Source organism: Neoarius graeffei, chromosome 5, assembly GCF_027579695.1.
Source record: "Neoarius graeffei isolate fNeoGra1 chromosome 5, fNeoGra1.pri, whole genome shotgun sequence".
NCBI lineage: Eukaryota > Metazoa > Chordata > Actinopteri > Siluriformes > Ariidae > Neoarius > Neoarius graeffei.
The window spans coordinates 32,426,034-32,450,815 of NC_083573.1; the positions used below are offsets into that span (position 1 = coordinate 32,426,034).

General features: G+C 41.7%; 1 protein-coding gene across 1 annotated transcript in view; it reads right to left on the bottom strand.

The window, feature by feature from the left end:
- Positions 1-24,782, bottom strand: part of ino80e (INO80 complex subunit E) — a 35,716-nt gene extending 10,934 nt beyond the window's left edge. Inside the window, exons 1-5 of the mRNA XM_060921558.1 lie at positions 24,698-24,782; positions 24,277-24,359; positions 24,118-24,188; positions 20,686-20,738; positions 9,562-9,634 (exon numbers count right to left, since the gene is read on the bottom strand). Coding sequence (XP_060777541.1) covers positions 9,562-9,634; positions 20,686-20,738; positions 24,118-24,188; positions 24,277-24,357 — 278 coding nt within the window. The 5' untranslated portion in view covers positions 24,358-24,359; positions 24,698-24,782. The remainder of the gene's footprint in view (positions 1-9,561; positions 9,635-20,685; positions 20,739-24,117; positions 24,189-24,276; positions 24,360-24,697) is intronic.

Sequence of the window (24,782 nt, forward strand, 5' to 3'; positions counted from 1 at the left end):
TACAGTTTGGTACATCCTGAGAAAGAAAGAAAGCACTGGTGAACTCATCAATGCAAAAAGACCTGGACGCCCACAGAAGACAACAGTGGTGGATGATCGCAGAATAATTTCCATGGCGAAGAGAAACCCCTTCACAACAGCCAACCAAGTGAACAACACTCTCCAGGAGGTAGGCGTATCAATATCCAAATCTACCATAAAGAGAAGACTGCATGAGAGTAAATACAGAGGGTTCACTGCACAGTGCAAGCCACTCATAAGCCTCAAGAATAAAAAGGCTAGATTGGACTTTGCTAAAAAACATGTAAAAAAGCCAGCACAGTTCTGGAAGAACATTCTTTGGACAGATGAAACCAAGATCAACCTCTACCAGAATGATGGAAAGAAAAGTATGGTGAAGGCATGGTACAGCTCATGATCCAAAGCATACCACATCATCTGTAAAACACGGCGGAGGCAGTGTGATGGCTTGGGCATGCATGGCTGCCAGTGGCACTGGGTCACTAGTGTTTATTGATGATGTGACACAGGACAGAAGCAGCTGGATGAATTCTGAGGTATTCAGAGACATACTGTGTGCTCAAATCCAGCCAAACTGATTGGTCGGCGTTTCATAATACAGATGGACAATGACCCAAAACATAAAGCCAAAGCAACCCAGGAGTTTATTAAAGCAAAGAAGTGGAATATTCTTGAATGGCCAAGTCAGTCACCTGATCTCAACCCAACTGAGCATGCATTTCACTTGTTAAAGACTAAACTTCAGACAGAAAGGCCCACAAACAAACAGCAACTGAAAACCGCTGCAGAAAAGGCCTGGCAGAGCATTAAAAAGGAGGAAGCACAGCGTCTGGTGATGTCCATGAGTTCAAGACTTCAGGCAGTCATTGCCAACAAAGGGTTTTCAACCAAGTATTAGAAATGAACATTTTATTTACAATTATTTAATTTGTCCAATTACTTTTGAGCCCCTGAAACGAAGGGATTGTGTTTAAAAAATGCTTTAGTTCCTCACATTTTTATGCAATCATTTTGTTCAACCCACTGAATTAAAGCTGAAAGTCTGAACTTCAACTGCAGCGGAATTGTTTTGTTCAACATTCATTGTGGTAATGTACAGAACCAAAATTAGAAAAATGTTGCCTCTGTCCAAATATTTATGGACCTAACTGTATGTATGAATTACTTGGGTTGTTACCGACATCTGGTGAAAATTTCATGTCAATATCCCCATCAGAAATATACAAAATTATGTCAACACTAATGGATTGTTCTTCTCCTGAATGTGTGGTGCACCGTGACCGGTGCTGGCGTAATTGGGCCCTACTTTTTTTGACACCCCAACAGTGACATGAGATGGTGCAGCAGTACGCCACTGATGAACTTCCAGTACAGATCCGATTGGTTTCTACCATTTAAGTGTTAACATAATTTTGACCAACCCTGTATTTGCTGAGAAAAATGTTGACGCATTCAATACTTATTTTCCACGCTGTGTATAAGCCATGTACGATGAGGTTCAGTGGAATAACGGTTTTATTCTATCCACATTCGCTGGATTTTGAGAAACGGGGCATTTTTATTTTTCGCAAATTCGATAAAACTTTATACAAAATGTCCGACCAAATCATTTCCGCTTAGTGATTATTTTACTATGCATGTATGCAATTTTTCACATTTTATTTTTCTTTGAGCTTTTGAACTAGTCTAAAAAAAAACAAACAATTCAACAAAATTTTAATGCCTAAAGATGAAGAATGTAAAACTGGCGAAACAACAGTTTCATCATCATCACGGCACCGTCTGTCTCAAAAGACAACGGATCTGCTTCAATGAGGCCAAATTTAGTGTTGGCATTTTTTCATGTGGCTAATTAGCCCAATTCTAGCATGACACCGACGACTGTAGTTAGGACAGATAAAGGAAGTCCTGGTTTGCGATTTCCTCAGCAGCTGATCTGGCATAGATTTACATAGAAGACTAGATTCCTCACCGCGTATTCCAGAATGTCCGCACAGGGCGGCCATCTTACCACAGACAAGGGGTATGAAGACTTACGCAAGCACAGCACAGCCCAGCACTCACATTATGATTTACAGGAAATCAAAGTACTGACTTTGATGACAAGATGATGTGTGTGTCTGTGTGTGTTTTAATTGTAGATGTTTATATCAGTATGTTTAGTTTTATTTTAACTGCACATTGGAGCCTAGTCAAATGAAATTTCAATCTTCTGTGCTAACATATATTGACTTTGACATGATAATCAGCTTTGAATGTTCTTTTCGTAAATGTAAAGATATCTTTTTATCCTTGGAAGCTGGGTGCGATTTGCTGGGGGGGATGGTGGGGATCATCCCCCCCCTCTGGTTTTCATCTCTGCTGAAAAAAAAAAAAATCCTCAGGGACAACCCCGTCAATAAAACAAACAAACCAAAAAAAAAAGTTGACATGACAGGCATGTTGTAAGACAGTTTTCTATGGTCTACATTGCACTCACTTTCAAATGGCCCTTTTCCACTACCCTTTTTCAGCTCACTTCAGCTCGCTTCAGCTCACTTCAGCCCAACACGGCTCGCGTTTCGACTACCAAAGAACAGCACGACTCAGCTCGCTTCAGCCCTGCTTAGCCCCTAAAACTCGCACCGTTTTGGAGTGGGGCTGAAGCGAGCCAAACCGAGCCGAGTCGAGTGAGGTTGGGGGCGTGAGCAGACACTCCCCTGTGCACTGATTGGTGAGGAGGAGTGTCCTCACACGCCCACACACGCCCCGCGAGCGCGCTGGGATCTGTAAACACCGTAAACCCGGAAGAAGGAGAATTACGAATTACGAGAATTTCTGAAGCCTTATGCGCCTCGCCTCATCTATACGCTCTTGCCAGTATCTGTTGGCGTTGTCGGTGACAACAAGCCACAGAACCAAGACCAGCAACACTAACGACTCCATGTCCTCCATGTTTATTGTTTACTATTCGGGTCGTGAGACTACCGCTTAAAAGCTCACTGTCACTGTTTGCGCTGCTTAACGACATCACTCAGCCTACTGTTACCTTAATTTTGTGACGTTTCATGATTAAAAAAAAAAAAAAAAAAAAACATCCCCCCCTTCTGTTTTTTTGACAAATCGCACCCTGCTTGGAAGTATAACCACATGTGATTAATTAAATGCTTTTTTTTGTCACAAACTACCATGACTCAGCCGCGTTTGTAGTGGAAAAGCGGCAAAAATGACCCGAAGTGGCAGCTTTGATGTTCACGAACGTCCCCAGCAAATAGATACATTGTAGATAATCAGAGTGTGAACGTGGATTTAGCGCCATGAATCACATCCTTACTGATGAGCGCAACAGAATGAATGTATCCACACTGAACAGCCTTCTTTTCCTCGCTGTCAATGGGCCAGACGTGCGTTCCTTCCCTGCAGAGAAATTCGCAGAAATGTGGATTAAAGAAGGGCGGCGGATAGCGCACCAACGGGAAAGCAGAAAAGGCCACATGAACTGCGCCATCAGAGCAAACTGTTCATTTAGTATTCATGTATTTTAGTGATTTTCGAGTCACTGTCCATTTAATCCGGAGGGAGAGAAACATCACAGCAACGCGACAAGCAATGCGAACTTTGTTGTGTGTTAGTGTTCGTGTATTTAGTCAGAGAGATAGGAAGATGAATTTACTATCTCTGGTTTAGTGTTCGTTTTCATTTAGTGTTATTCATTTGATATCATCGGATGTTATTGAGCTGTTAGCCTACTGTTACCTTAATTTTGTGACGTTTCATGATTAAAAAAAAAAAAAAAAACATCCCCCCCTTCTGTTTTTTTGACAAATCGCACCCTGCTTGGAAGTATAACCACATGTGATTAATTAAATGCTTTTTTTTGTCACAAACTACCATGAGTCGCTGTCACTGTTTTATACTATTACTTACTCGGGCAGTGCATTTGTTATTATGCTATGATGTGAGTTTACATTTGTTATTATGCTATGATGTGAGTTTACATTTGTTATTATGCTATGCTGTGAGTGCATTAGGTTTTTGAGGTGGATGAAGTATTTCTGAAGTTTCAGAAGTGAGTAAGCTGTTTATTTAACTTTAGCTTCCCCTACGGCCCTATCACATGTAGAAATATTTTCACTAAAAAATGGAAATAAATTGCATGGTTATTTGTCCTAAGGCCGCAGTTATCCATAAGTATGCAGTGTTAGGCTTCTCACAGCAGAGGAATTTCAGCATGCATCCTGTCTTACAGTCTGTAGTGTACTGAAATATTTTCGCCAAGCTATGCGTATTTTTTTAAAACATAAAATGATTATTCATCATTAATATCATAAATACATACTTCCGTTTGTTTTTTTTATATATAACAAACCAAACCGTTTGAATATCGATTGAAATTTGAGGAAGTTACGGTCATCTGAAAAGTACATATCGCTACCAACACAATGTAATGGGTAAGCCAGCTGTCTGAGGTAAGATGGCCGCCATGTGCGGACGTTCGACTTCGTTGACGGGCAACGGGGACGAGGCATCTAGTCTTCTATGTAAACCTATGATCTGGGCCTATTGTGTCTTTTATGTCGCTTTTCTTGGTAGCGTTCTGCACAAGCCTCCTCCTTCTTTCTCTTCCCCTCGAGCACTGTTAATCGCCACAAAGCTCTATCAGCAGCAACATCCTGCCAGTCAAACGGGCTCAGTCCACAAACATTCAGATCTTTTTTTACAAACATCTTTGAACCTGAGCTTTGGCCTTCCCACTGGCTTCTGTCCTTCAACAAGTTCTCCATAGAGAAACGCCTTTAGGAATCCTCTCATCTTTCATTCTACGAGCATGTCCTAGCCAGTGGAGGCGTCGCTGGAGGAGCATGGAATGAATGCTGGTGAGCTTTGCACGGTTCAAGATCTCAATATCAGGTATTTTGTCAGTCCGGTGTATACCAAGAATACGCCTCAATCAGCGCATAAAGAAAAAGTGTTAATTCTATTCTTGGGTTTCAGTCACGCGACTTTTCTTAGCGATTTCACTTCCAGTAAAACAGCTGGTGGTCGAGCAAACCAAAACAGCTGCCATAGTGCAAATAACTAGGGTAACGTATCAGAGTACGCTCATAATCTAGAAGCCGCTGCTCGCTTTAGATATATTCAGAAGATTGCTATGTGCAATGGAATCAACCCCTACAGTCTGGGAAAGAAGGATTTGACGTACGATCTCGAAAACAACCCTTCAGTCGAGTTCCCCGTCACCTCCAACTATCTGGTGTTGCAGACGTCCTTCTGCACCACAAAACAGATGAAAGCGTGGAAGAGTATGGAGGCTTACAATTTTTTTCTAAGTGGCTGGGTAAAGGACCTCGCCATCAAGTCGCTGCTGAATGAATCCCGTATTGTTTTTGCCCGTGTAAGTATTTCATTTTTTTTTTTAAAGCTTTTTATTCACGTCCTTACAACGAAGCGCTCCAAGTTGAAGTGTAAACAAACAAACAAACAAACAAACAAACAGTTGGCTTGATTCTCACTTGTGTTGGCTCTGATCTCTCAGGTAAATCATTCACAAAGATCATCAGAAACCCCTTTAAAGACCTGGATCTTCGTTAAACAAGACGGAGAAGAAGTGATCACGGCGCATTGTAACTGTACGGCTGGGGAAGAATTTTGTCGCGACCTTCATGCATATGGACTTTGTGAGGAGCAAACAAAGAAACAGCTGGGGACTTTAGCGCTTTGTGACTAAAAAAAGTACCGTAAAGTAACGACACGCAGCAAGAAAAGTACTTGGGAAACACTAAGGACGCAGCTGAGAGGGAGATACAAACCTTTCACCAAGTGATCACTGCAAACTCGAGCATGCTTTGATTTCAGCGAGAGGTTCAAAAGCCACCTTTCTCGACGTCTTTTTGTGAAATCCTGTGTTCGTTCACCCTTTTTTATTAGTTCACGGCGAACCCTGAAGAAACTTATCAGCTGCACGGTTTGATCGATTCGAACAACCGAAAACAACGCAAGCGTAAGGCATTTTTCATGCGAGCAATGCGCCTTCTCCGTACAAACGCTTTGTCAACTGAGCTTTGGTAGACCACCAGCTAAAGTTTTGAATAACTAATTAGGCGGTGTGACATCACGTGAAACCCAAGAATTAGCTTGCCTTGCATCAATCAGCCAAGTTTCACTACCGTACAGCAAAGTCCTCAGGACACATGTTTCAAACACTCTGATCTTGGTATTTTGGGTCATTTTAGGATTTTTCCCATGCTCTCTTTTGAAGTCTGCCCACAGTAGTAGCAGCTTTGCCCATTCTGATATCTAGCTCAGTATCGAGAGACAGACTATCAGTTACAGTGGAACCATACATTTGAAACGACAGGAACAATTTGTGAAAAATGCTATAATAATTATTCTTGGGGGAAAAAAAAAAAAATGTTGTTCTTACCATCAAATACTTTCATTCCATATTTTGTTACCTTTTTTTTGTTGTATTTTTTGGGGTTTTGTTTTCAAGTAGAGTTTGTATTTCATTCTCGGCTGGTTCAGCAACACGCGCCGCCATTTTGTCTCTCTCTTCTCATGGTATATGAGCTGATATCCTAGTAGTAGAGTAGCCAATCAGAGCATGTGATTGCTCATATCCAGTGAATGTGGATAGAATAAAATATAAATATTCTCTACTTACATTTCCATCCATGCTTAGCCTTTATAGCTGATTTTAACCTCTGATTTTAACTGCCAGAGGACATTAAAAATGCTCCTGCTGTTGGCAGTTTCAAATCTAGGTTAAAGACCAAGCTGTTTTCAGATGCTTTCTGTTAAATAATTAATATTGTCTTCTTTACATTTTTTATAATCTTTACTTTCTCTGCATGTTTTAAATTTACTTTAACTTTATTCTATTTTATTCTTTATACTATCCTGCTGGTTTCTTTTTTCTCCTCCTATTTGAACTACTACTTCATTGTATTATTTTATTTCTACTATTGTTTAATTCTTATTATTTTCTTTTAATTCTTTTAATTCTTTTAATTAATTGTTTTAGAATAAAAATAAAATTATTTTATGTAATTTTATTTCTCTATTGTTTACTGTTTTTGTTTTTACTTCTGTAAAGCACATTGAACTGCCATTGTGTATGAAATGTGCTATATAAATAAACTTGCCTTGCCTTTTTATTTGTACGTTTTCCTTGTTTCTATTCGAAAGGTCATAGAAAACTTTTGCCTTAGCAGTATTCCACATTTCTATACAAGAGGTGTTTCAAAAAAAAAAAAAATTGATATAATTTCACAATCTAATAACTTTGCCAATTCTCGTTCAATAGACCTCTTGCAGTCACGTGACCGGAATGTAAACAGCCGCCATCTTGTCGGTAAAAAACACAGCTGAATACTGCTGCACTCGTATACAAAATGGATCAATTTCAACCGACGGACTACACGGCTCATTTTTCTAATGAACAGATAACTAGATATATGTCTAAAATAAACGACCTACAGATTAGTGACCCTTATCGATTACCGGACGTAGTTTTCACGACCGCGTCAGTGGATACTGAACTGCCAGCAGAATACCATACATGTCAACCTATACGGAATGTCCGTATTTTATACGGATTTGATTCAATAAACGTAGTATACGGGCGTACAAATAAAGTTATACGGATTCTTTAAAAAACTTCAATATTTATTTTGAGCTATAATCAATTCCCACGATGATAAAAGAGCGCATAACATTCATTTACAAACGTACTGTACACCACAGAAAGCACAAACAGCCAGTAAAGAGTCTTATGAAATCGCGCGTTATCTTGTAGCGAGACTTCGTTCCACTTTTGATCATGCGCACACCGCATTGCGAGAATCCCGCTAACCAGGAAGTAACATTTTGTCTGAAACGCGTATTTCCACCTGAGCGACTTTCAATAGTGACTGAAAAGACTCTGAATGGGCACTCCGACAAGATCAACACAGACACTTGCTGTGACATGCAGCCTAGTGAGGTATTGGTGCAGACTGCTAAAAAAGCTGTCATGGAGTACAATTCAGAACATTAGAGTGACACCGTGTTTTTGTCGAACATTGGAGCTTTGTATTCATTCTGAAGGTTTATTGTTATTAATATTGAATAAAAAGTAACTTGGATATATCATTGTTAATTATCATTCAAATTTTAGGTAAATTATTTTAATTTGCATCTTATACGGATTTTATAAGGGAAATACGGATTTTGGAGGTTGGTTATACAGGTTTGATTGACCAAAGGTTGACATGTATGGAATACCCAGACGTGTATAATTACCTCATTAACTTTCCCTCGCTGTTCAGTGGTGAAGCACTGCGTGCTTATAAATCTCTGGACAGTTATCTTTACAGAAATTCAGGATTTCTCAGCCCCCCTCAGATGTGGCATCTTGTAAACAAGAAAATAACAATCCTCATTGGACGGGTAAGTCACTTAAGTATTGAGACCCCGCTGGTCTCGCTATCTCGTCCGGAATGTTGTGCATGCGATGGAAATCGCTACAAACCGTCATTTTCTGCTGGAAACCAATGTCCAGTAAGTCCATACGGTTGTAGTGGATATTGAAGTCCGGTACAGACGAACAATACGCAAAAATACACACAAAAAACATGCACAGGTAGGGAGAGCTTGTAGTCTATCACTATTACTGTATATATGGTATACCTGACAGCAGCAATCCATTTTGCACGCCTGTCAGGGTCCCGTGGCAGCCTACTGTCAAGTGTATGTGAGCATCATGGGTTTCCCACATTTGAAAGGGAAGGACTCGGACACAGGATTCCACTCGTCTTATGTTTTATTGATTTTCAGTGGAGTTGACGTTGTAGTAGAATTGTATATAGTAGGGTTTTCCAGAAGAAAAGGTAGAAGCAGAAGGCGGAAATATGGCGTTTGACTGACAAGGTGGCGTCTGTTTACAATCTGGATCGGATGTGACGTCACATGCAAGTGCTCCATTGACCTCAAAAATGTTAACAGCATGTGTGGAAACAGGTCAAAATATGTTTATGTTTAATGTTTTCTGTTTTTATATCTTTTTAGGTATAGAAATGCCATTCACTGGAAAAGAAAAGGCGTTTTGTGTGTTAGAGTACGCTCGAACACAGTCGAACGAGACCGTGCAGCGTGTATTTACGAGAGAATTCTCTAAAAATGCACCAACTGCAACGCAGATTTGGACACGGCACAAAAAGTTCAGAGAGGAAGGCTGTGTGTGCAGGGCAAAAGGATCTGGACGACCACCAGCAGCGGAAGAGACGGTCGAGTGGGTTTGAAATATTGAAAATTTGTGAAATTGTTCATGGAATCCACATAGCTTTGAATTTCTCATTCAAATTTTGAGGAATAAATCTTATATTGCTCAACATTAAGCCGGTTCAGTTTCATTTGCCTCGACTATGTAGTTTCTAGGATATTTACATCTCAAATAAGGTCAAATTTTTTTGAAAAACACCCTGTAATATTCCCAGATAGAATGAAAAAGTAGGAGCATACAGAATGCAACCAGCTACACAAATATAGTGTTAGTAACTTCAGCACATATGATGGACTCACTTCTTTCCCGGTTCCCGTTCCCTTTCTCTTGGAGCATCTCCCTCGCTGTCTGAGGAGGCTGTGGCATCCGAGTCTGTAACAAAACCACAGCGCTGAGTAACGGTGCATTATATAATTCATTACACAATAATAGGTTCTGATTTGCAAGGCAATTTCTTTCTTGAACTAGCGGAGTTTCCCGTCTGCTCAGTTACTAGCCGAGTACTAATAACAGTCATCACCTTATGTACGTAACCTCACGTGTGTAGCTGATGAGAGATCAAACATTACATCATACCTGTTCCTGTTCTCGTCTTGCCAAAGAAGGAGATTCAAGATGTTAAGGGTTCTGCAGAAATCTTTGAAAAATTCTGCATAGTCAAAATCTGTGAATTTGATGAACCTTTTCCAGTTGCTTAATTTCAGAGTACAATGGCAATTTGTTCATTCTGCCAAGCCTCAGTGGAGTTAGGTGGCCAAAACTGATCAAGACCAGAGCATCTTGGACAAACAAACACACACACATACATACATATCCTGGCCCAAATTCCTAGATAATAAATACTGCAGCATAATTCTTCAGTAGCCGTGCAAGCCGACACTGCAAAAGTGCAGTAAAGAGTGACGTGGGCAACTGGCATGACTGCACGGCTCACTAGGAAAAGGAAGGCAAGCTCCTCTGTGGCATGACCAAAGGATCGGTTCATCTCCTCAGCTCCATGGAGCATGGACAGCACGGCCCAAATGCAAGAGCTGTTCGTGGCAATGCATACAAACAGCATGGTGAACTCCAAAACTTGGTGCAACTTACTACAGCTGCCTCATATGCAAAGAGAGACTGTGATGTACTTATAAATACAGTAAATGCTATTCTCTAAACTTGAGGCACACCTCAGAGCAGGGGTTCTCAACCTTCTCTGCTTTGAGGCCCACCTATTCATACTTGTAACGAATTGGGGCCCATGAAAAAAAGATCCCCAATAATTTTGGCTCATCTATTCTATTAGAATCTAATAATCTATTGTAAAGTGTATTAATGGGATGCAACATCACTCCCTGTTACAGATGGGAGCTAAACGCAATAAAACAAACTGTCTTTAATCGTAGGTATTGTATTGAAAACTGTATGGATGGGCCAGAAGCCAAACCATGCATGCAGGGCATTCTCAGCCAAAAGGGATTAATGATCCAAAAGTGGAGTCTGGTCCATTAACACAAGAATTTATTGCCATGTTTGTGCACAGAAAACAAGCAAGTTATTAAAACCAAGAAGTACACTCAAAAGAAGTGGATATAGAACCCACTCAGTGGGATTAGATCCTTACATGCTAACAAAGAAGGATTTTTCCTTGGAGTTGGAAAATTATCCATCTGTTGAGTTCCCTGACATCTCAAACTCCTTGGTGCTGCAGACATCGTTCTACACGGACGAAAACCTGGAAGAGCATGGGGGCGTACAACTTTTTATATGTGGCTGGGTTAAAGATCTGGGGATCAAGGCACTACAAGATAAATTCTGTATCGTTTATTCCCGGGTAAGCAGGAATTGCTGGGCTTTTTGTATGTGTCTTTCAAATGGTTGCTAGGATGCTACAAGTTTTAGTATCGGGTGTAAACAAACCACAGCCGCTCGATTCTCAATCCTCCCTGCTCTTCTCTTTCAGGTAAATCATTCACAAAGATCCACAGGAAGCCCTTTAAAGACCTGGGTATTAAGTGTATTACATACACATTAGCTTATAATACGGCGACCACGATAAAACAGTCAGTGTTTCCCACAGACCAGGTAGCAATTTGTGGTGTTCCACTGTGCTGATGAGGGAATCGTGCACGGTGGTGTCGTGGTGGTCGGTGGAGTCGGTCACTGGGGTGTATGCAAAGTGTTTACAGCGGGCGGTGTTCAAACACACAGTATTTTTCTTCAGAGTCACCTGCTGGGACTATTTTAAAGCTACAAGAAGCATTTGAGATTATTCAGTTCAATCTAAATTCTTTTAAGTTCTTTAAGAGAAGACAGCTAAAACAATTTTTCCCAGAACCCTGCCTGGTTTCATTCCTCGACCCAACTTTACATTACAGGGCAGGCCATTAGTTTGCTGGGCTTGATGTTGGTGGAAAACCTGTCTTAAATTTATGAAAATTACTCACCAAAATTGAAGTTAAAGTTTAGTTTTTATTTGAGATGCACCGATTGCAATTTTTTGGGCCGATTCTGATTTTCCATGGAGTGTGACCTGCCGATACCAATTTTGGCCGATTCCGATTTCATTTTTTCAAACCACTTCACAGCACACACAAAGACTATTTTCGTTTTTTCTTTTCTTTCATAGAACATTCTGCCAGATTTTCAGTAATAAATTTTCAACACCTCAAAGGTTGAAAACAAACAAAAAGACATTGTTCTTTGTAAAATCTTTCTTCATGTTTGGTATTAACATATTAATTCCTGAAATAGGAAATTCACACAAACATTTTTTTCTTTTCCCATCCAATATCTGGCACAAAAACAACTTCCCCCTCATATATTATTTGCCTACTGCTATGGAACACACTTTCATAAGCCTATTTAGATCTGAAAACTTATGCCTTATAGAACAACCCATTACTTCATTCAGTATCAAAATACAAAAATAATTTCCAGTCATACTTGTACCATAGCCATTCTATCAGCTTTGTCAAATGTGTGTTTGTAGAGTAATTTCCAATGGAATCAAGTGCAACCAAGGTTGTAAAACAAGCAAAAAGACATTTTTTTTCTCTCTTTGTACAAATCTAACTAGATGTTTGGTAATAGGCTAACGTATTAATTCCTGTAATGGGAAATTCACACAACCACAAACATTTTCTTCTTTTCACATCCAATATCTGGCACAAAAAAAAAAATTTCACTATATTTGGATATATAATATATCCAAATATAGTAAATTTTTTTTTTTTTAACGGCGCGCGCGCCGGAGCTCGTTAGGCATGCAGGACTGACACTGTTCTGTGCAAGCGCAACACAATCGCACTAGAAAGCATGTTCAAGCTGCCAGTGTAGCTGCAGTCTTTTTAGTTGCGAATTACGAGTATTTCCACTTTCATCTCTATGTGATACACAAGTTTTGATCGGCAGAAAATCGGCATATTTTAATTTTGACCGGCCGGTCACCGGTCATGGCCGATCACGTGAAAATCGTCCGATTCCGATCGGCAGCCGGTCAATCGGTGCATCTCTGGTTTTTAGCTTAGTTTTTTGCCTGTTTGGTGGCAATCTTTCAATCATTCTTTAGTTGACATTCAAGGAATAAACTACAAAAAACAAGCTGGAGGTTTGTATTTTAAATACTGAACTCAACACTTACCTCAACCAATACTAAAATGAAATAAATAGTATAATGTAACAAAATAATAATAAACTATCATAATTAGATGTAAGAAACCACTTAAGGTAACACCAAGGCAACTAACAATAATGAAAAAGCATTACCCTAATTGGTGCAAAGCCTGCATGCCCTATCAGAACATTTAATTCTGCGTGGCTTCCTGAAAAAAAACTCAAGTGCCCTATCGTAAGGGAAGTCATTGCTGAAGCGGGATAAACGGGATAATGCAATAAGGCTGGTTCCTCGCATCAAGCTGCTGCTGTCTGCATCAAAATTGGTTTATAGCCTGACTCAGGGATGTCCGTTTCCTGTAAGCCAAGAAGGCTATGATGAAGCTCATCACGAGCACGACGTAGGCTACCTTTTAAAATAAGGGGTCGGAAGGCTGCGTTATTTTTAATTAGCCTAACAGGCCTACTTGCAGTCCGGGTATGCGCAACGGCAGGCCTGTGTACACGCCTCTCCGTCTCTCTCTCTCTGTGTGGGTGTGCGCGCGCACGTGAACGAGAAGAAAGGGCACTATGAATGAACGGAATGATACGCAACGGAATTTTTTTTTTCAAAATCACGAGTCTGATTGTGTGGCGATAGGAATCCATTGTGTGGTGCTGCGCCACACAATGGTCTATGTATGGGAAACCCTGAACAGTAAATAAAAACAGATCTGAGGACTTAAGCGTCTCCTGAACTTCAAAACATCACGAAATAACGGAAAATGGCGAAAAAAATCATGAAAAAAAAAATCAGAGGAATTTACAAACCTTTCACTGCAAATTCAAATGTTCTTCGACTCGGCTCCCTTCCATCACAGTAAAAGGTTCAAGAGCCACTTTTCTCATTGCCTTTTGGTAAAATCCTTTGCTCTTTCACCCTTTTTTATCCTCCGCTGGCCAAAAGGCCCAAAGGGGGATTACGTCGTGGTGATGTCCATCCATCCTGGGAAGGGTGCTCACCTTCTGAAATCAACTCCCCTCACAATTTTTGGAGGAATTTCACGAAACTTGGCAGGATTCTTATGTCATGTCATTAATATGCATATTGCAATTTCATTCAATTCAGTCACATTTTACCAGAGTTATTGCAGCTGCCAGCGGGGGATAGTGTGCTCTCAGAGCACTCGTTATCACTTGACAGGGAACGTGGAAGAAACTTTTATCAGTTTCACAGTTTGTTCGATTCAAGCAGCCCAAAACAACACAAGCGTCGGGCATTTTAACGACTAGCAAGGTGTGACAGCGACAGTAACACTTTGTGAACAGTTAGCTTTGCTGACCACCACTTCATGTCTTGCATACCTAATGAGGTGGATGTGACGTCGGATGCAACCCAGCAATTGTACCCTACTAAAACTTCGCTTACTTGACAAAAAATTCACAGCCCACTAGATGGCACTTCGCGTGGTTGAGAAACACTGCCTTAGGCTACGTTCACACTGCAGGCTGAAGTGACTCAAATCCAATCTTTTCGCCCATATGTGACCTGTATCCGATCTTTTATTGACAATATGAACGACACAGATCCGATTTTTTCAAATCCGACCAAGGCTGTTTGGATATGTGGTCCTAATTCCGATCCCTATCCGCTCTTTTCATATGCGACTTCAGTCTGAACCGCCAGGTCGCATTCATCCGACTTACACGTCATCAACAAGCCACAAACGTCACTATTCTGCACTGAAGTAGGCGGCGGGTCTCTCAAAAAAAGTTACAACAACATGGCGCATAATCATGGGCGCAGATAGAGGGGGGGACTCGTCCCACCCAGATTTAAATTCACCTCGCTCGATCCCCCCCACTTATAGGGATGAAAAACGTCTATGCTGTCTTTCTTTGCATAAGGCAAACCTCACAGAAAAATCAAAAGACTAATTACCATTCGGTTTATTGAGGTGCACAGCAGTGTATACATAGTTGCAACAACTCACATAAAACAAAACAAAGACTGATATTCGGTTGGTTGAGCTGCGCAGACTGCACAGGTTGCGAGCTCGAGCTTGGTTGCTATGGTTACTAACAACAAGTTTGACAGGCATATCGGGGTTTGGGGTTGGTTTGCTGGCAGCTTTGTCCCCCCCAGTTTTTTGTCCCCCCCAGTTCAAAAAACGTATCTGCGCCCCTGCGCATGACATCAATGCGAGGGACGCTTCAGGCTGTGAAGGTTCTGAATCTTCTCAGTGGAAGGACGCAGAGGTTAGGGAGCTGATTTCCATTTGGGGGGATACAGCTATTCAAGCTAGATTGGATGAGTCATACCGCAACCGGGCGGTTTTACTTCCGTAAACACTGGCCATGCTCACTGCGTGTGACGTCGTCGTATCCTGCAATGCGCATGCGGAACACTTTTAGGTCGCTTTTCGTTCATACTGAGGATCACATACAAGTCGCATATATTTGTTAATTTGAACGACCTCACAAAAAAATCGGATTTCACAAAAAAATCGGAATTGAGCATTAAGCCTTGCAGTGTGAACGTAGCGATAGTGGGTAGTACTGACAGCCCACCAGTCAAGCATTCAAAAGGTCAGAATGTAACCTTGGAACATGGCACAGCAGCAGATCATTTGCAGCATCAAGGCCTCCTTGGTAAAACTACAGCTATACTGAGGTACATTAGCCCAAGTGAGTGGCGAGGCTGCCACAGTGAAGCTCTTGTGTTTCCGAGAGCACAGGAAAGCTGTGACCTGGTATAAGCGCGCATGCGTTATACTGTAATAGCTGCAGTGGCATATGTGGAAACCACAGGGATGTAGTCGATGCTACCAGTAGAGAAACCATCAAACTTAGTAGAGGTACAATTATGGGCAACACTCTAAAAATGATATGACTATAAAAGTGTTGACCTACGTTTTCAAAGTGTATGATATACTTGAAGGTCATGCCACAATTGCTCTTGGCTCTCAAGGAGATAATGCCTAGGATGCAAGATTCAGTTGGCTTGGAGATCTTACAGGCAGTGCGCCAAGCTCTGGAGCATGGGAAACAGATTAGAACTGTCTCATTAACACAAATGAAAAGGCCAGTCTGAGTCTGGCATGCTCAAATGCCACAAGCCAGTAAAAGCACTCTGTGCCACCTTCCACTGGAGTCTGGGCAGTTCTTAGCCATACAGATTCAGGAGGCGCTGGATGACTGAATCTCCTTGTCTCGAACATGAATTAAATAGGTATTTGGACAGAAGGCTGCCAGAAGGCGCCCTTTCCAACATTCAGAACAGTCCAGGACAGGGCTCGACATTATCTTTTTAATCCACCCGTCCAGTCGGACAAGCAGCAAGATTTTTCACTTGTCCTGACTATAACCTTTATATTCCTATGTATTTACTAGTTCAGTGAAAGGAAAGTAGTTCACAAAGTTTATCAAAAAGCAGGTATGGTTATGATCATCATTATGCTTTAATGATTTATAATTTCAATAAAAGTTAAACTCCAACTGTAACAATAAACAGAAACGATCCAATGCCCCATTATGGTGCGTGTGTGTGTGTGTTGTTCTCACCCATTACCTGATCTGCAGTTTTAAGAGATAGGCCCTGTCCACACGGCAACGGATTCAGGTGACTCCGATACAATTGCTTATCGTTTAGGCCTGGCGTCCACACGGCACCGGCGTTTTGGGTGCCCAAAACGCAATCTTTTTGAGAACGGGTTCCAGAGTGGAAAGATCTGGCAACGTTGCCGTTGTGAAGTCGTCTGGATGAGTAGAATGGATTTGTTTATGATGACGTCACAACCACATGACTGTGAGTGCTTCATGCCGGGTAGAAGTGTAACGAACTCGATGCGAGTTGTCAACAAATCCTATAACTTGGTTCATGAAACGCGCTTACAAAATATTTTCACTGTGAATATTTATTGTGTAATGGTGCAAAGTGAGAGAGAGAGAGAGAGAGAGAGACTCTGCCCTTAGGGCAGAGTCAATCCCGCCAGCAAAAATAGGGAAAAAAAGGAGCGATCTCACCTCTTCAGATGTTGGTTTAAGTCCGACAATACATTCCTCAAAAAGGGCGTAGAAGAGCAAGTTAATCCATCAACGTGTAGCATTCAATTTATTCCGGACCATTAAAGACGCCGCGTTCCGCGTAGAATCATACGTCATCCTCGCCGCCATATTGGATAGGTCAAAGCAGAGAATAAAGATTCCTGTGCTGCGTTTAACTGTACCAACAGGTTTACCATCCAAACGAGATCACATGGGATTACCTTTCACAGGTGAGAAACAAATTAATCCATCAACGTGTAGCATTCAATTTATTCCGGACCATTAAAGACGCCGCTTTCCGCGTAGAATCATACGTCATCCTCTCCGCCATATTGGATAGGTCAAAGCGGAGAATAAAGATTAGCTGCGTTTAACTGTACCAACAGGTTTGCCGTCCAAACGAGATCACATGGGATTACCTTTCACAGGTGAGACTGGAAAAATACTTTTCATTGTATTTGGTCATTATAATGTAATTTTACGAACAGATTTTCCTGACTTTGTGGCTAATATGAAGTCTCGCGCATAATAGTTTATGCGCATGTGTCCTTACTTCTTCTATTGTTCTGGTGTCTCCGAAGGGACCGTCTTACAGCGCCCCTAGAGGTGTGGCATGTGTATTGCATCGTTTTCAGCAAGCGTTGCGTTGCCATATGGACCTGATATTTTACTGATCGTTGCCCATTTGGACGTGATATATTTTTAAATAACATCTCGTTGCCGTTGTCGTGTGGATGTAGCCTTAGACTCAGCCAAATTCAAAGCTTCTGGAGAAAAAGTTCAATCTTGATTAATCCAGTAAAACGTGAAGTATGAAATTAATTTAAAGAAATTAAACTGAAAGAAAACAAGGTGGACATGATCGGGGGACAGAATCACGTTGTGAATGAAAACAAACCGTGAGTCCGACACTGTCGTAAAATTCCCGCAAAATATTTTACGACATTTGTAATGGCTAATGTGAACCATACAGAAGAAAAAAAGTCAGAATGAAATGAAGATTCACCACAGATATTTATTTTATTGAGGTATCTGATCACCATTTTTCTGATTTCAATGAATTCAAAGTCTAATAATTTATAATTAAATATTACGACTTGGTTATTTTTACACACGCGCACCTGTTGTACTCGGTTTCCCCAGAATTTCGGAAACAATAATGCGGCCGGATCACTGAGGTGACTGAAATAGTTTTGTTGTAAATTTATTGATGTAACTCTTGAATAATTACTATAAAAAATGGTGGTTTTCAACAAATATTCAACTCGTCTGGTTGGACAGGCAGATGCAGATTTGACTTGCCCAGACCAAACATTTGGTTGTCCCGGACAGTCGGACTACCGTCAATGTCGAGTCCTGCAGAAGTGAGTTTTAAAAACTGCTCTAGCCAATGATAAAACCAGGTCAGGACAAAGTCCGATCAAACCTCCAAAGATTCACCAGAAGCACTGTATAATTTCCAAGCCAGTTTTGAAACTAATTAGCTACATTGTTTGCAGAAGAGGCAATAGCAACTGCACACAGAGCCTGACCGATCCCCCACCCACCCAAGACATTTTCAAACAAACAAAGTGCATAACGAGGCAGAATCTGCCTGATTCTAGAGTTGCAACACCTCAACCGCCCGCTTGTGTGTTTGAGAAGCACCATTAGGGGGGTTTGACGGTTTAAGAAAGGTTAGCCCAGTGGGTAAAAGAAAGCTATTGCACAGGCATCTTTGAGAGCTGCTATGCCTACATACCTCCTGGGCAACACTGATAGGAATGGCTTTGGCAGACATTGTGAAGTGGCATCACAGAGTTCACCATTAACCTTCACCAGATTTGACAGACTGAATGATCTCATCACACCCAATGTGTTCTGTGGTGGGTCTAAGTAACATTTTCCCTTAATCAGTAAAAGTGTCTGGCCCAAAGTCATTTGGTAAACAACAGGATTGGTACAACATTAGTACTGCCCTCTTAGTGAGTGATCTCATCCTCAGTAGAGTACAGTGGTGGGACGAGGCTTGCAGTACTCGAGTCCAGGACTCATGCCTCAATTTTAAGGACTTGTGACTTGACTTGAGCACTGATAACTCGGACTTGGACTCGAACTCGTGCATTCGGACTCGTGAATTGGAGACGAGGACTCGGATTGTTTCATTAATTTTTGTAACATACCATAATAATTTGGCATAAGATATTTATATCTAGGCAGCACGGTGGTGTAGTGGTTAGCGCTGTCGCCTCACAGCAAGAAGGTCCGGGTTCGAGCCCCGTGGCCGGCGAGGGCCTTTCTGTGTGGAGTTTGCATGTTCTCCCCGTGTCCGCATGGGTTTCCTCCGGGTGCTCCGGTTTCCCCCACAGTCCAAAGACATGCAGGTTAGGTTAACTGGTGACTCTAAATTGACCGTAGGTGTGAATGTGAATGGTTGTCTGTGTCTATGTGTCAGCCCTGTGATGACCTGGCGACTTGTCCAGGGTGTACCCCGCCTTTCGCCCGTAGTCAGCTGGGATAGGCTCCAGCTTGCCTGCAACCCTTTAGAACAGGATAAAGTGGCTAGAGATAATGAGATGAGATATTTATATCTACATTCATTTGTATACTAATTTTGTGCAAGAGAATGCACATTCACCTGTTCATACGTCATGTTCAGGAACAAACTAACGTTAATGGTGCTAAAATGCCTGGAGAGAAGCCCCTAGGATTGTCCGCTTTGCTTATACAGACTTCTCGTGCAGTGGGGAAAAATGCACTGCTATGTGTTCTGTATGTAGAAGAACTATCAAGGAGACGACGGGGACACCCTCGAACTTCAATCGTCATTTGGTAAGGCCCCACTCAGAGAAGGAAGTGACACGCTGTGTTCATTGCCCTGTTGATAGTGGGCGGCGCTTGCTTGCTGGGCGATGAACTAGCTAGTGTTAACCCTCTCTCATGTTATTTGCCCTGTTGATAGTGGGTGGGGCTTGCTGAGCGATGAACAAGCTTTTTATCTGTAGCCTGTTAACTAAAATGAAGCAGTCGAGCAGTAACGTTAGTCCGACAGGGTAGCAGAGACGCTTTCACATAAAAGCAGCAACAGCCACCGTCAAATGGTGCGGATGGAGTCTCGTTCTCAGACTCAAAATTTTCTTTAATGATTTGGACTCGAACACTGGGGACTCAAGACTGGACTCGGACTCGAGGATGGGACTCGCTCAAGTAAGATTATCAACACTTCTAACATTCAGTAGAAAGCAGCATCACTACATTGTGAGTCAGTCATTCTCATACCCATTCCTTAAGAAAGAGCAATAGCAAGGCTTTGAGCCACCAGCTTTCCACATCGAAATAGTATCAGCACTTATAGTAAGAACTGCTCCAGGAAATGTATTCCTGGGTTACATTACATTACAGGCATTTAGCAGACGCTCTTATCCAAAGCAACGTACAACACACCCAGAGCAGTTGGGGTTGGGTGCCTTGCTCAAGAGCACTTCAGCCATTCCTGCTGATCCAGGGAATCAAACCGGCGACCTTTTGGTCCCAAAGCTGCTTCTCTAACCATTAGGCCATGGCTTCCCAGTTAGTGTGATCACAAATGCTTGTGATGACTAATATGCGGTCTCCACTACCTCCTGAAGGCTAAGTGGAGGACTGCCAGGCCATTTGAGTCACTCAGGTCAAGGCTAATGGCCAGAGGACGGGCAGGACATAGCCGAGGCCCACTATAGGCTACACACGAGAGCCTGTTTTGGTCATGAAGTGACAGCCTTGCTTTTAGTATTCAGCAAGGAAGATGAGCAAACGCAAAAACTAATTTTGGAAAGAAGACTTACCAGACGAGTCCTCATCCACCCGCTCATACTGCAACAATCTGTCCAACAGGAAACTGAGACACATGAGAAAGGCAAGGCGTATTAGTTTACATACACTCATCACAGACATGAATTTGAATGATTCTAAAATATACATCTTTAATAGAAAAAAAACCCAATAATTTGATATTTATTATATCATTTAGGTTTCCTGAAATCAACACAGGGTCAAAAGTATACATACACCCACTCAGATTATTCATTTTACAGGTGCTAAAAGATTCAAAATGTCTTAACTTGCCAAGGCTTCTTGACTTCCTGTTAGTCATCATGACTGACTACAACTGGTAGCTCCTCTGTGCCAACATTAAATTATTATTGGGGGCGTCGTGGCTCAGGTGGATAAGGCGCCATACCATAAATCCGGGGACCCGGGTTCGATTCCGACCCGAGGTCATTTCCTGATCCCTCCCTGTCTCTCTCTCCCGCTTATTTCCTGTCTCTACACTGTCCTATCCAATAAAGGTGAAAAAAGCCCCAAAAAATATCTAAAGAAAAAAATTATTAAATTTTTTTTTTACATCATTGGTCGAGCGAACTCGGATAAACTTGACCATGACCAAGAGGTCATGGGTGTCGAAGGCTCACCCATATGGTCCAATTCCACAGAAGGGCTACTGTAGCACAAACTGCTGAACAAGTTAAAGTTTCAGCTAAAGCTGAAAGGTGGACCACGTGGGCTCGCCTTCATGCCCCATACGAATCAATGAGCCTTCGACACCCATTACCCTGTCGCTGGTTCACCGGTTGTCCTTCCTTGGACCTCTTTTGGTAGGTACTAACCACTGCATACCAGGAACACCCCACAAGATGTGCCATTTTGGAGATGCTCAGACCCAGTCATCTATCCATCACAATTTGGCCCTTGTCAAAGTCGCTCAGATTCTTATGCTTGCCCACTTTTCCTGCTTCCAACGCATCGACTTCAAGAACTGACTGTTCTCCTGCTGCCTAATATATTCCACCACTTGGCAGGTGCCGCTGTAATGATCAATAATCAATGTTATTCACATCGCCTGTCAGTGGTATATAATACAGGGTGTTTCAAAAAATTTGATATCATTTCAATAATCTAATAACTTTGCCAATTCTTGTTCAATTGACCTCAAATTTTAACAGCATGTGTGGAAACAGGTCAAAATTTTATCTTTTTAGGTATAGAAATGCCATTCACTGGAAAAGAAAAGGCATTTTGTGTGTTCAAGGACGCTCGAACACAGTCGAACAAGACCGTGCAGTGTGCATTTATGAGTCCCTGCTTGTACTCAGTGCAATATGTATACTGTTCCTACTTATTCAGGTGACGTTGGGCATACCTAACAACCTGTGGTCCCCCCCCAAATCTGTCCCTCTGAGTTACATGTCAGTCCTGGGATCGAGATCTTCTGCTCCTCGGACCTGCCTGATCCATCCTGGTGCCCTGTGTCTGGTTGGAGTCTCATCGCATCGCTCCTGTAGAGGACGGCCCCATGTGGACAGTTGGGGGTCGCACCTGGAGGATGCTCTGGACTCTTGCAGTGGTGCTTTTGTGGCTGGGGACTGCAGTTGACTTGCTGACTTTGGGACTATGGTTGTCGTGAACGGTTTTGCGCTCGGGTTTCCATCGGTGGGGGGTTTATAGCATCAACGAAGCTGGCTTTATGTTAGGACTGTTAATGTTATAGTCATGCTGTTGCCCAAATGAGGATGGGTTCCCTTTTGAGTCTGGTTCCTCTCGAGGTTTCTTCCTCATGTCGTCTGAGGGAATTTTTCCTTGCCACCGTCGCCACAGGCTTGCTCATTGGGGATAGATTAGGGATAAAATTAGCTCATATTTTAAGTCGTTCAAATTCTGTAAAGCTGCTTTGCGACAATGTTTATTGTTAAAAGCGCTATACAAATAAACTTGACTTACGAGAAAATTCTCTAAAAATGCACCGACTGCAATGCAGATTTGGACACGGCAGAAAAAGTTAAAAGAGGAAGGCTGTCTGTGTGTGTGCGCCTCAGATGGCGTGCATAATTGAAAATTTGTAAAATCGTTCATGGAATCCGCATACCTTCGAATTTCTCGTTCAAATTTTGAGGAATAAATCTTATATAGGGGTTGTTTTACAATCAGGGTACAAAGTTCGTGTCACAGGGGTCCAAAATTCAAATAGATTCAAAGTGGTTCTTGTACCAGTTTTTAAGTGAAGGACAAGTTAAAGAACAGATTTCAGGTAATTTTTTGACATATGTGTATGGTAGTTTTGTGTAATCTGCTATAAGATGGGAGAAACAAATGAAGTGATTCTCGGAGAGGACTTTTTTTTTGACAATTCAGAATCCACTACTTCCATAGTGCTTTTAAATAGAAGGCTGTAAGCTTTGTGAATATTAGTTGTCTCTAATATTTATGTCCCAATATCTTGACCACATTTTAGGACGAAAATAATCATTTTAGATATCTCATCTCATTATCTCGAGCCGCTTTATCCTGTTCTACAGGGTCGCAGGCAAGCTGGAGCCTATCCCAGCTGACTACGGGAGAAAGGCGGGGTACACCCTGGACAAGTCGCAAGGTCATCACAGGGCTGACACATAGACAACCATTCACACTCACATTCACACCTACGGTCAATTTAGAGTCACCAGTTAACCTAACCTGCATGTCTTTGGACTGTGGGGGAAACCGGAGCACGCGGAGGAAACCCACGCGGACACGGGGAGAACATGCAAACTCCGCACAGAAAGGCCCTCGCCGGCCACGGGGCTCGAACCCGGACCTTCTTGCTGTGAGGCGACAGCGCTAACCACTACACCACCGTGCTGCTCATTTTAGATATGTTATTTTATATCGAAAAATTAGCTGTCTCGGAGAGGACATTTTTTTGACACAATTACATACTAATTTGATCAAAGTAGCCTGAAAACTTACTGGCATTCAACATTAAAACTTAACTATGTTTCCAATGATATGGAACCAAATATGTGTTTTATGGTATAAAGAATGATGTAAGTGCATCCCTTTTGGAGCGACCTGTGGTCAAAAAAAGCACTTTTTCTCAATGACACGAGTAATTTTGCTAAATATGACATATATTGCCATACATTCACCAAAAATAACGTTATCACCACATTTTTTTTCCCATGGTAAATAGAGCTATCACAGGGCTACAATAAACAACCAAGTTTATTTAGTCCAGCCTTTTGATATCGAAGATAATAAGTGTTAAATGGGATTTTTAGCTTGCGTACCCTGATTGTAAAACAACCCATAGCTCAACATGAAGCCTGTTCGGTTTCATTTGCCTCGACTATGTAGTTTCTGGGATAGTTACATCTCAAATAATGTCAAATTTTTTGAAACACCCTGTATTATGGCTGATTGGTGGATATGCAACTACACTGTGGGGGAAAAAAGTGTGAAACCTTTTATCTCTGGAGACCTTCAGGAGTTTCCTCTGTGCTCTTCTGAGCTCCTCTTGAAAACATTCTTGCTCCTAAAATGAAACGATACCAAATGAAATGGGGTTCATCAGATATCCTGTTACACACCATCAGTAAACACAGAAAACAAGGGTTACTTACATACACCAAAAATTTTAATTTACGCTTTAGGTTTTTGTATTTCCGCTTGTAATCCACATCTAATTCGGCTTGGCCGTTCATGTCTGGAGAGAAAAGGACATCAAGGTTGAGTGAAATGTAGAGGGCCAATCCTTGGTGGACTATACAGGATGTAGAAGCTGTTCATAACAATTTCATAAGAATTTCATAAGAATTTAATGTGTGTGCATTGTGCAGTCTTGTTCCTCTCATTAGCAGTGAAACACACTGAACTGGTATAACGACACATGATCTACAGTGACAGCTATTAGTTCTTTGAATTTGCTAAAACTCCCTGAAATGATTAACTAGACAACTAAATTAGCTAAATATCCACTACTATTGAGTGAGTTTGTTTTTAAGTACATTTGCAATGCCACAAGACCAAGACAGGAATACAGACCTGAATGAATTACAGGCGTGTCAGAAAAGGAAATAATTCCGCTGAAATATTGCTGCGCATGAGAAACACACGACGAACTTTGTTT